General features: G+C 41.8%; 1 protein-coding gene across 4 annotated transcripts in view; it reads left to right on the forward strand.

Moving 5' to 3' along the window:
- Window positions 1–12,919, forward strand: part of mfsd8l1 (major facilitator superfamily domain containing 8-like 1) — a 93,427-nt gene that overhangs the window by 27,074 nt on the left and 53,434 nt on the right. For all 4 annotated transcript variants that reach the window (XM_059945640.1, XM_059945659.1, XM_059945664.1 and 1 more), the window contains one exon: window positions 7,005–7,329. In XM_059945640.1, the coding sequence (XP_059801623.1) occupies window positions 7,005–7,329 (325 nt within the window). The remainder of the gene's footprint in view (window positions 1–7,004; window positions 7,330–12,919) is intronic.

Below are 12,919 nucleotides of genomic sequence, written 5' to 3' on the forward strand. Positions count from 1 at the left end.
GGGGGACAGACAGGTGATCCTGTGGACGCGGAAAAGAAACAAGGATGGTAGTTTGCCTCCTAGGTGCCAGGGTTCGTGATGTATCTGAGCGCGTCCACAATATCCTGAAATGGAAGGGCGAGCAGCCAGAGGTTGTGGTACATATTGGTACCAAGGACATAGGTAGAAAAAGGGTGGAGGTCTTGAAAGTAGAATACAGTGAGTTGGGAAGGAAGCTGAGAAGCAGGACCTCAAAGGTACAAATCTCGGGATTGCTGCCTGTGCCACGCTTCAGCGAGTACAAGAATAGAATGAGGTGGAGGATAAATATGTGGCTGGAGGATTGGAGCAAGGCGCAGGGGCTCAGATTTTTGGATCATTGGGACCTCTTCTGGGGCAGGTGTGACCTGTACAAAAGGATGGATTACACTTGAATCTGAGGGGGAGCAATATCCTGGTGGGGAGGTTTGCTATTGCCTTGGGGAGGGTTTAAACTAGATTTGCAGGGGGTTGGGAATGGAAGCGAAGAGGCAGAGGATGGGGAAGTTGGAGAACAAGTAGAGACAGCTTGTAGGGAGTTTGTGAGGAAGGATAGACAAGAGCAAATATGCACGTAGCCGGATGGTTTGGGACGTGTCTATTTTAATACAAGGAGTATAATATACACAGACGGATGAACTTAGAGCTTGGATCAATACATAGAACTGTGACGTTGTGACCATTACAGAGATTTAGCTGTCTCAGGAGCAGGAATGGCCAGGCTTTAGATGTTTCAAAAAGAACAAGGAGGGAGGCAAAAGAGATGGGGGCGTGGCATTGCTAATTAGGGATAATTAGGGATAGTGTCACAGCTGCAGAAAAGGAGGAAGGTATGGAGGGATTGTCTACTGTGTCAGTGTGGGTGGAAGTCAGAAACGGGAAAGGGGCAATAACTCTACTGGATTTTTTTTGTAGACCTCCCGGTAGTAACAGGGATATTGAGGAGCAAATAAAGAGGCAGATTCCAGAACGGTGCAATAATAATAGGGTTGTTGTGATGGGAGATTTTTAACTTCCTTAATATTGATTGGAATCTCCTTGGCGCAAGGGGTTTTGATGGAGTGGAGTTTGTTAGGTGTGTTCAGGAAGGTGTCCTGATGTAATATGTAGATAAGCCAACTGGAGGAGAGGCTGTACTTGATCTGGTATTGGGAAATGAACCTGGTCAGGTGTCAGATCTCTCAGTGGGAAAGCATTTTGGAGGTAGTGACCACAACTAGCTCCTAACAGCTAGAGAGGGATAGGAACAGACAATTTGAGAAAACATTTAATTGGGATGGGGGTTAAAATATGCTATTAGACAGAAACCTGGGAGTATAAATTGGGAGCAGATGTTCTCAGAGAAATACACGGCAGAAAAGTGGCAGATGTTCAGGAACATCTGTATGGAGTTATGCATAGGTATATTCCATTGGGTCAGAGAAAGGATGGTAGAGTTAAAGAACCATGGTGTACAATTTATGTAGAAAATCTAGTTAAGAGGAAAAAAGAAAGCTTAAAGGTTCAAGAAACTAGGTACTGTTAGAGCTCTAGAAAATTACAAGGTTGCTAGGAAAGAACTTAGGAATAGAATTAGGAGAGCCAGAAGGGGCCATGAGGAGGTCTTGATGAACAGGATTAAGGAAAATTCTAAGGCATTTTACAAATATGTGAAGAGCAAGAGGATGAGCTGTGTGAGAATAGGACCGGTCAGGGTGACAGTGGAAACGTGTGCAAGTAGTTGGAGGAGATAGTGGAGATTCTTAATGAATATTTTGCTTCAGTGTTCACCAGGGAAAAAGACCTTGGCAATTGTGACTTACCGCGGACTGAAATGCTTGAGTACATAGACATTAAGAAAGAGGATGTGCTGTAGTTTTGGAAAAGCATTAAGTTAGATGATTCACAGGGACTGGAAGAAATATACTCCACGCTACTGTGGGAATCGAGGGAGCAGATTGCTGAGTCTCTTATGATGATCTTTGCATCATCAATAGAGACAGGAGAAATACTGGAGGATTGGAGGGTTGTAAATGTTCCCTTGTTCAGGAAAAGGAGTAGAGATAGCCCAGGAAATTATAGACCAGTGAGTCTAACTTTAGTGGTGGGCAAGTTGTTGGAGAAGATCCTGACAGGCAGGATTTATGAGCATTTGGCGAGACATAATCTGATTGGGGATAGTCAGCATGGCTTTGTCAAGAGCAGGTCGTGCCTTACGAGCCTGATTGAATTCTTTGAGGAACTAATGAAACACTTTGACAAAGGCAGAGCAGTGGATGTAGCGTGTATGGATTTCAGTAAGGCACTTGATAAGGTTCCCCGTGCAAGAAGGCATGGGATCCAAGGAGACCTTGCTTTGTGGATCCAGAATTGGCTTGCCCACAGAAGGTAAGGGGTGGTTGTAGATGGTTTGTATTCTGCATGGATGTCAGTGACCAGGTGTGTTCTGCAGGAATCTGTTCTGGGATGATGACTCTTTGTGATTGTGGGTTAGTAAGTTTGCTGATGACATAAAGGTTGGGGTTGTTGTGGGTAGACTGGAGGGTTGTCAGAGGTTATAGCAGGGCATTGATAGAATGCAAAACTGGGCTGAGAAGTGGCAGATGGACTTCAACCCAGAAAAGTGTGAAGTGGTTCATTGTGGTAGGTCCAGTTTGAAGACAGAATATAATATAAATGGTAAGACTCTAGGCAGTGTGGAGATCTTTGGGTCCATGTCAATAGGACACTCAAGGCTGCTGCGCAGGTTGCCAGTATTGTTGAGAAGGCGTATGGTGTGTTAGCGTTCACCAACCATGTGATTGAGTTCAAGAGCCGTGAGGTAATATTACAGCTATACAAAACCTTGGTCAGACCCCACTTGGAGTATTGTGTTCAGTTCTTGTCACCTCACTACAGGAAGGACGTGGATACTGTAGAGAGAGTGTAGAGGAGATTTACAAGGGTGTTGCCTGGACTGGAGGGCGAAGTTTGAGAATACATTGAGTGTACTTGGCCTTTTCTCCTTGGAGCAAGAGGATGACAGGTAACCTGATACACATGTATAAGACGATAAGGCACGTTGTTCATGTGGATAGCCAGAGGCTTTTTCCCAAGGCTAAAGTGGCTAACATGGGGGGGCATAGTTTTAATGTGCTTGGAAATGGGTACTGAGGGGATGTCAGGGGTAAGTTTTTCCACACAGAGTGGCGAGTGCGTGGAATGCACTGCCGACGGTGGTGGTGGAAGTGGATATAAGAGTCTTTTAAGAGCCTCTTAGATAGGTACATGGAGCTCAGAAAAATAGAGGGCTATGCGCTAGGGAAATTCTCGGCAGTCTCTAGAGTAGGTTACATGGTTGGCACAACATTGTGGGCTGAAGGGACTGTAATATGCTGTAAATTTCTGTGTTTGGGGTGGGGAGAGGGGAGGGATAAAAAAATATAAAAAATTAAAAAAAAATTCTTGTTCTATATTCTGATGTGACTCAGTCTGAAGAGAGGATTCAGCAGGATAATCCACTTGAGTTTTGGAAGATGTAACACATGACTTCGGTCAGGAAATTAATTATTTTATAAGGAAAACTACATTTTCCTCCTCTGCAATCTTCCAAAATATCTGTATAGACATTTGATGTTCAAAAGAAGCTAGATGTCATAGTACTTGAGGGCATTGACAGATACACAACTAATGCCAAATAGGTATATGCAGTACACTAATGCAAATTATCATGCCGCTGTGATTTAATGCCAACACTGTATTGTACTCTCCATCACTTAGCCTAATTTAATTTTAGCTAATTGTCAGGCCTGCACAGGCAGGGTCCTTTTAGTCTCCACATAGCTAATAGGAGTCACCTACCACTTGTTTCCAACTACTTCTTTTGACTTTGTGTCAACTGACAGTCCAAATTAAATGTGCATTACTGCCACCATCTGGACTGGAGTAGGGTGTAGAGGTTTGGGTTTTTAAAAAAAACTGTAGTACTACTTTTTTCTCCAATGAAAGCTAAGTTGCCCCAAAAAGCCCCATATAGTGAAGGATGATACTGTAAATTAAGTTACTCCCATCACTTAACATTTTTAAAATAAAACTATCAAACCCCAAAGATTGTAATGAAGTCTACACTTCATTTGTTTTAAGCCCTTCTCTCATAAACAAGTTTTATATATTCTGTAAAAGTGTCTTCTCTTATGCCCATCATCCCACAACTCCTGCATAAGCCCCTAATTCTTAAACGTACCAACCCCTTAGACTCTGATTTGCTAAGTGGAAGGTCTGTATCCACTGTTGAGCTTTTCACAACATCTTTTTTGCTAAACAATCAACCTGCTCATTGCCCTCGAACATCTCTGTGCAGGAACCCACAAGAAAAAGACATGTGAAATCAATGCTATGAATATGAAATAATGTTTGATGAGCTTCCAACAGTAAACCTGACCTACTGCTAGAATGACTTGTTTTAAAACTCATCAAAACAGAAAAGGAACCTGAACAAATTACAACTTTGCAAGGACAAATTTCCTCCACCCACTGTAAGCCTAAAATGTTAGCAACCAATTCTGCAGTATGTACTGATAAATGGTTAGTAAGTCGTTTCTTAATCATTACCTGTAATTCAGACACAAAAACAGCCTTCCCTCAGTTCCTCTGTCTCCGCAGCATCTGTTCTCAGGATGAGGTTTTTCATTCCAGAACTAATGAGACGTCCTCTTCTAAGAGAGGGGCTTCCCTTCCTCTACCATCAATGTTATCCTCACCCTTCATCTCTTCCATATCATGCACATCTGCCCTCTCCCCATCCTCCTATCGCCACACAAGGGATAGAATTCCTCTTGTCCTCACCTACTACCCCACTAACCTCCATGTCCAGCATTGTCCCATTTCAATTGAAATTGTCCCATTTCAATTAGTAAAGCTGAAACGGGGGACAACATTATTGCATCACAACACCATCTTAAGCCTGCGCTTATATGATATCCAAACATTTTAAAGATGACAATGAAGCTAATCCATAAGCTGCACAACCATTATCAAGAACAGATCTGATTAAACAAACATAAAATAGTCACAAAGATTTTGTCGTACCCCAAGAATACCCACATTAACACTTGAGAATATTTAATGTTCCTTTACATTTATCAATTGTTTTACTGATATGGTGCTTCCATGTCAGCTTATTATCCATCCACATCACATGCCTAGGAATCTTACTACTGACACTAGAAGAGTTTGAGCATATAATTTCAAATCGAGTACAGGTCTATTAATCTTCTTTGTAAAACTTGAGTTTTAGCTACTGAAAGCTTAAATCTCCATCTATTTGCTCACTGTTCATCATTAATCACCGAGTATCCTATATTCAGTAAAATTGAAATTTCTACCTTAAATCCAAAAAGACCCATCAAATGCGTACAGTGAATTACCCACCCCAGTACCTATCTCAGAAAATATCATTAATCATAGTAAAGGGTTACAAATACTGCCCTTGTGGAATCCTATCTCTCTATCTCATGGAAATCTGAATATACCTTGCCCATCCTTGCCTGTATAGACCATCCAAATAAAAAGCTTAAAAAAAACTTCCCCCTCACTCCTAATTTCCATAATTTAATCCAGAGTCCTTCCTTCCATAACATATCATACTCTTTTTCAGTATCAAAAAAACCTGCTGTTTCAGCTTTGTTATTTACCTGTGCTTTCTTAATATCTTATAAACATAGAACTGAATTGAATGTCATTCTTCCCTTCCGAAAACCACTCTGATAAAATGCTTTATCACTCCTCTTTTCTAAAATGAAATTTGAATGTCCATACCACATATTCCATAAATTTACATAAATGAGATAATGATATAGACCTATAGCTAGAAGGATTCAAAGGGGGATTCCCAGGTCTTAGAATAGGCACTACTACTATTACCATTTTCTATGAGGAAGGAAGAAGGCCTAATTTTCAAATACAGGCAGCCCCGGGGTGATCCGGTATTATTTAGCGTCAGTTAGTCAAATGTTTGTCATAGTATATAGTATATATTTTATCTTTCTATGTATATAAAACACTTAAGAAACTTATGTATTTCAATAATTAAACCACCGCATTGCTTAGTAATAATTGTAGCTTTCACCGGGGCAGGGCCTTTCACGTGATCCATTATTCTCACTTTATCCTTTACCTGTATCCTTTAAAGTTGTTCCAATCGTTGATCAACTGTAGCCTAAAGCTTTTCCAATGACTGATGGTGTTTCACCTCTTTCCAATCGCTTTTATTTCCACTTTATTTCCAATCGCGATTGTTTTCCATCAACAGAACAGAAAACTGCAAATTTTATGTTCTATCGCTGAGTCTGATTGGCCTATAGAGTTCTCTTTAGGAACTAATTGACTTGATCAGCATTTCTGATCTGACTATTGTTCCCGATCGCACTTAATATAAAAAAAATACAGCAGCAGCCACAGGCGGCGGGTTTTGTGCTGCTCCGGGTCCTAAAGTCCACCCACACTGAGACAGGTTAAATGGGACAAGTGGGGGTGGTGCTGACTGGTAAAGGGAAGTGGGGGTCAGGGTGAATCTTGCTAAGAAATATTTAAGCCAAATACAAAGTTACCCACTCAACAGTGTTAACGGCAACGACTTAAAATGGCGAACGGTGTCGTGATCTGACTTAAAATGACGGACAGCATTCTCCATCCTCCGTTCGTAAGTATGAGTTGAGCGTAAGTTGAACATTTGTAACTCGGGGACTGCCTGTATGCTTCAAAAATTTTATTATCTCGTGAGTTATCAGTCATGTGTCTAATCATACAATAACGTATATCTTTTCCTGGCAACATCTGACCTGCATTAGTACAGCAACCAGAAATCATATATTAATTAACAGACAACACAACTTTGGGATGCTGACTGCATCAGAAACGACCAATTTAAGTTAATCTTGCATTGTGATTCCTGGACCCATTTGTATTTCTCTCTCTAGATTATTCATATGCAGAAGTTGCCGACACAAACTTTTTTCATTTTATTACAGCTTTTCATGTGTTTCATGTGGACTATTCTTCAAGTGGTTATTATCTTTATGTATTATGACCTTCCATTAGTCCCCAAGCACAATATTAAAAGAACAATTGTTTCAACTGAAGAGGAGCAGGAACCATTGATTGATGATGTGAATCATGCAATAGCAGACAGCAACTGGTATGGTGCTACTAATGAAGATGAAATACATGTTTTGCCAGCAAATGAAATAGATGTTGAAAATAACACAGCAGATGAATATCGCTATATTCCTAATGGCCATATTGAAGAATATAAAGCAAATAATAAGCCATTTCACAATTTTAATGTAATTAAAGGTAGGTACCATACTTTTTAAATCTATACAAAACAATCCATTAGTGTCTGTTTACCCCATTATACATAAATGCTACATTATATTGATATTTGACAAAATTTGGTTATATAGTACAGTCGTTTTCTAACTTGCATGTATTGTGCATTATCTACCTTTATTACTTTATTATCAATTAGTGTTCCAAAATTTTTTGAATCAAGTTTTCTCTCTCAAAGTCTGATTTCTTATTCATGTTGAGACTTTTCCAAGGTGTTAAGACTACATTATGGGTCATTGGGGTGCTGTTTATAAAAATTAAAGAAAATGATGATCTTTAGTTGCAAGGTTTACCAAATTTTGTTATCCTATTTAAAACTTGGTTATTTCAGTTTCAACACAATGTTATTCTTCTGAATTTTTATAAGTTTGTATAGCTATAGCTGCTGTAATTTAGCATAGTAGGACCAATTTAAATGGCTTGCTGTTAAACAGATTTACCATATACAGCTGCAGGGGAGCATTGCCACATAGTGAATGAATATCACAATGATAAAAGTTAAATGGAACAATGCTTATGTCATTCAGATGAACCTAGTAAAGATCTAGACCTAGAGGGACCTTGTAGACAACTCATAAAGGTGCCAGGTCTTCTGAATCCCGGAAGCATTCTTCCCTCTCTGGAGGCTTGAATGTTGAGCAAGGTGGGTTTGGAGACCTTCCAGGACTGTGGACAAGCACTGCTAACAAGAGATTCTTGGAGAGGTCTCTGTAAGGACTAAAACTACATGAATACACTGTGAGCAACTTCATTTGAGGAAGACTGCAGTCAAGTTAAATCCTTATCACCATTCTGTCAAGTCCTGACAGCTGAAGGAAAGGTCTTCTTGAGTGCAGAGTCTGAGTGATTTCCCTTGAACATCAGTGAGCAGCATACAACAACAAACTATGACATATTAGTAGCAGCAGCCTGGAATGATTCTGAGACTGTGAGCAATTATGACTGAGCATTACAGCCAAAACAGCCTTGACCATGTAGTTTGAATATTACCCTTTTAAATGTCACAGATTTGAAGAAAAATTGCTTTGGTAAAAATTGGTTGAGTAATAAAGAACTTATATTTCTGTTATGAATGATGAATTTTATGCTTTATGTTACTCTTGATGTAGTCAGTGAAATGGGGGGGGGGCACAAGTAGAAGGGGGGGTGTGGGCTGGAGTGAGATGGGAACTCTATGCTGGAGAAATAACAGTGCAAAATAAAACGCCTACAATAAGTCAGGAGTTTACTTTCTAATGAGCAACAAGACCATGAGAAATCGGCAAATATTGCTTAATTCCAGTTGGAAAATGCTTAATTTTTTTGTGTGTTTAGGTATACCATTAAATTTTGCATACATTTTAAAAAATTCCTTGTCCTTTAGTGGGCAGTCTAGCAACTCTTTCCCAGAACAGAAATGGCTTATATAAGATGGCATGATTTTAAAGTGATTGGTGATAAGTATGGGGTGGGGAATGTGTTCTTGGCCCCTAGCTCTACTCTATATGACTGTGTGGCTAAGTACAGCTTCAACACCATAAGCAAGTTTGCTGATGGCACCACTGTTGTGGGCTGTATCAAAGGGAGTAATGAATCAGCATATAGGAGTGAGTTTAAAAACTTGGCTGAGTGGTGTAATAACAACAAATTCTCAATCAATGTCAGCAAGACCAAGGAACTGATTGTAGACTTCAGGAGAGGGAAACCAGAGATCCATGAGCCAGTACTCATTGGAAGATCAGAGGTAGAGAGGGTCAATAACTTTAAATTCCTGAGTGTCACTATCTCAGAGGACCTGTCCTGGACCCATGATATAAATATTATTGCAAAGAAAGTACAACAGTACCTCTACTTCCTCAGGAGTCTGTGGAAGTTTGGCATGTCATTGAAAACCTTGATGAACTTCTATAGATCTGCGATGGAAAATGTGCCAAACTGGTCGCATTATGGCCTGATTTAGGAACACCAATGCCTTTGAACAGAAAATCCTACTAAAGGAAGGGGAATTGGCCCAGTACTTTACCAGTTTAAAAACTCCCCCAACTATTAAGCACAGCAACTTGAAACATTGCTGTAGAAAAGCAGCACCACTCATTAAAGATCCTCACTACCCAGGCTCTTTTCTCACTGCTGTCATCAGGTAGAAGGTATAGGTGCCTCAGGACTCACACCACCAGGTTTAAGAACAGTTACTACCTTTCAACCATCAGGCTCTTGAACAAATAGAGATAGCTACACTCATTTAAGGACTCCTTCTATTGTTATCTCATGCTTATTTATTGCTATTTACTTATATCTGCATTTGAAGTTTGTTTACAGTTAACAGTTCCTGATGTTTACAGTTACAGTTTTATAGATTTGCTAAGTATGCCAGCAGGAAAAGAATCTCAGAGTTGTATGTGGTGAGATGTATGTACTCTGATATTAAATTTTAAGTACATTTCTCTTTTTATTATTGTGTCAGGAGCACTTAGTGTAGTTTAAATGGCTGTTGTGTGTTCTTCATTCCAGATGATGGAGTCATGGGAGACCCAGAGTCTCCCAGAGATCTACATCTGCGTGAAGTGCAGCCAGTGGCAGCTCCTTGAAGACCTTGTTAGGGATCTGGGCAGCAACTGGATGACCTTTGTACAGGAGTTGCAGGGAATTAGTCACCCCGAATTTGTAGGAGGCGGGTAGCTGGGTGGCTGTCAGAAGAATTGGGAAGGTGAATAGGCATTATTCCCCTCAATAATAAGTATACTGTTGTGGGGGATGACCTCCCAGGGGTATACCACAGAGATCAGGTTACTGGCACTGAGCATGAGTCCGTGATGCACAAGGGGAAGAGGGAGAAGTGGGGAGCAGTAGTGATAGGGGACTCAGTAGTTAGAGGAACAGACAGGAGATTCTGTGCACATGAACAAGACACCCAAATAGTACATTGCCTCCCAGAGTCGGGGACACCTCAGATCGCATTTTGGAGGGGGAAGGGGAGCAGCCAAATGTTTTGATACATGTTGGTACTGTTACGAACCCCATAACTGGGTTACTTACCAGCAAAGATAGAGACGTCCGTTGGAGTCTGGTGATACTATTTTTAACAGTATTTATTAGCAAAAATACACAAAATAATATCAATGCAAATATACAGATAATATACATCATCAATACTAAAACTAAAAGTGTGGGTATAATAATAATCAATAAGAAACAAGCTCTATCATTGTCTAGGGGATAATGAATTGTCTGATGGAAATATAAAGTTCGCTGCAGTTCACACAGGCTGCCGTCGTTTGTCGCTGCGTTGCAATTGTTGGAGAGAGAGATAGAGAAAAACTTGCCGGCTTTCTTTGTTACGAACTTGATCTGTATCCGTCCTTTAGCTAGACCGTTCTGTGATGAGCCCACCACCCAGGCAAGGGGGGATGCACACGAGCTCCCACCGGCTTTCGCTATAAAACGCTGTCACTGGATTTCTAGTGTTTCTCCTGATGTGTCTAAGGGGTGTTCCCGAGACCCCTCTTTTATCCTCACTCACGGGGTCTCAGATGTCAATCAGGTTGGGATGATGCAATCCCTCAACCAGACCACTCTGGTTGTCCCCTGAGAGGTTTCAATGAATAGTACAGGACTCAATACACAATTCCTTCTCCAAGAGACAATAGCAGTAATCAGTGGTTCCATTCTGCTTATGTCAGGAGACATTCCTCCTGGTTGTGTATTCTGCGTGTGTGTCCCTCTCTCTCTCTCTCTCTCTCTCTCTCTCTCCCCCTCTCTCTCTCTCCCCCTCTCCCCCCTCTCCCCCTCTCCCCCTCTCCCCCTCTCCCCCTCCCCCCCCTCCCCCCCTCCCCCCCTCTCCCCCTCTCCCCCTCTCCCCCTCTCCCCCTCTCCCCCTCCTCCCCCTCCTCCCCCTCCTCCCCCTCCTCCCCCTCCTCCCCCTCCTCCCCCTCCTCCCCCTCCTCCCCCTCCTCCCCCCTCCTCCCCCTCCTCCCCCTCCTCCCCCTCCTCCCCCCTATATTCCCTGGGTCTCAGACTTGAAATAATAGCAATCTTGTTATTCTCCAAAAGGAGGGGGCGACTTTGTACCCTTCAGCCCCTCAGAGTTGCTCCACATTCATAACAGTACCAATGACATAGAAAGGAAAAGGAAAGAGATTCTGAAGGGAGAATTTAGAAAGCTAGGCAGAAACTGAGAAGCAGGACCTCCAGGGTAGTAATTTTTGGATTGCTTTCTGTGCTATGCACCAGTGAGGGTAGAAACAGGATGATTTGGCATATAAAAGTGTGGCTGAGAAGCTGGTGCAGGGCTTCAGGTTCTTGGATTATTGGGATCTCTTCTGGGGGAGGTATGACCTGCACAAAAGTGACAGGTTGCATCTGAACCCAAGGGGGACCAATATTCTCATGGGAAAGTTTGTTAGAGCTATTGGGGAAACTTTGAACTAATTTGGCGGGGGGTTGAGAAGCAGAGTGAAGGGATTAAAGATAGGACAGATGGTTAAAAAAGCAAAGATGGTGTGCAGTCAGACTGTCAGGAAGGGCAGGCAGATGATGGGACAAAATTGTAGTTAGAGTGAGTATCAGTGCATCAGGGGTGCAGAATCAAGAAGAGTAGCAAATACAGTACTCAGTGTTAAATATCAATGCACAGAATATAATGCAAACTGGTTGATCTTGTTGCACTTTTATTAATTGTCAGATATGATGATGTGGCCATCACTGAATTACGACTGAAGTATGGTTGTAGCTGGGAGCTGAATGTCCAAGGTTACACATTGTATTGGAGGAATAGGAAGGTAGGCAGAGGGAGTGGTGTGGCTCTGCTGGTAAAGAATGGCATCAAGTCATTGGAAAGATGTGACTTAGGATCGGAAGATGTTGAATCCTTGTGGATTGAGTTAAGAAACTGCAAAGCTAAAAGGACCCTGATGGCAGTTATATACAGGCCTTCAAACAGTCGTTGGATGTGGATCATAGATACAACAGAGATTAGAAAAGGAAGTTTTGAATTTGAAAGATTTTCCAAAATCTCATAGTGATTTGTATTGCTCAGATTTGGATTTCCAACCTGAGTGTGGCCTCATTGTGACAGTAATGGGTTGGCATATGGGAATGGGAAGTAGAATTAAAATTTTTGGCCACTGGGAGATCCCGCTTTATCTGGCGGCTAAGCATTGGTGTTCAGCAAAGCGGTTTTCTAATCTTTGTCTGGCCTCACTGATACATAGGAGGCCACACTAGAGCATCGGATATAGTAGATGATCCCAACAAATTCACAGGTGAAATGTCACCACACCTGGAAGGACTGTTTGTGGGCCCTGAATGGTCATGAGGGAGGAGGTTTAGGGGCAGCTGTAGCACTTGCTCCACTTTCCATTCCTATTTTGACATATCAATCCATTACTGTCACAATGAGGTCTCACTATGAGGGGAAACATCTTGTATTCTGCCTGGGTAGCCTCCAACTTGATGGCATGACATTGATTTCTCGAACTTCTGGTGACGCCCCCTCCCCACCCCGTTCACCATTCCCAATTACCATTTCCCTCTCTTATCTTACCTCCTTACCTGCCCACCACCTGTCTCTGGTGCT

The sequence above is a fragment of the Hypanus sabinus genome, chromosome 2 (assembly GCF_030144855.1).
Source record: "Hypanus sabinus isolate sHypSab1 chromosome 2, sHypSab1.hap1, whole genome shotgun sequence".
Taxonomy (NCBI): Eukaryota; Metazoa; Chordata; class Chondrichthyes; order Myliobatiformes; family Dasyatidae; genus Hypanus; species Hypanus sabinus.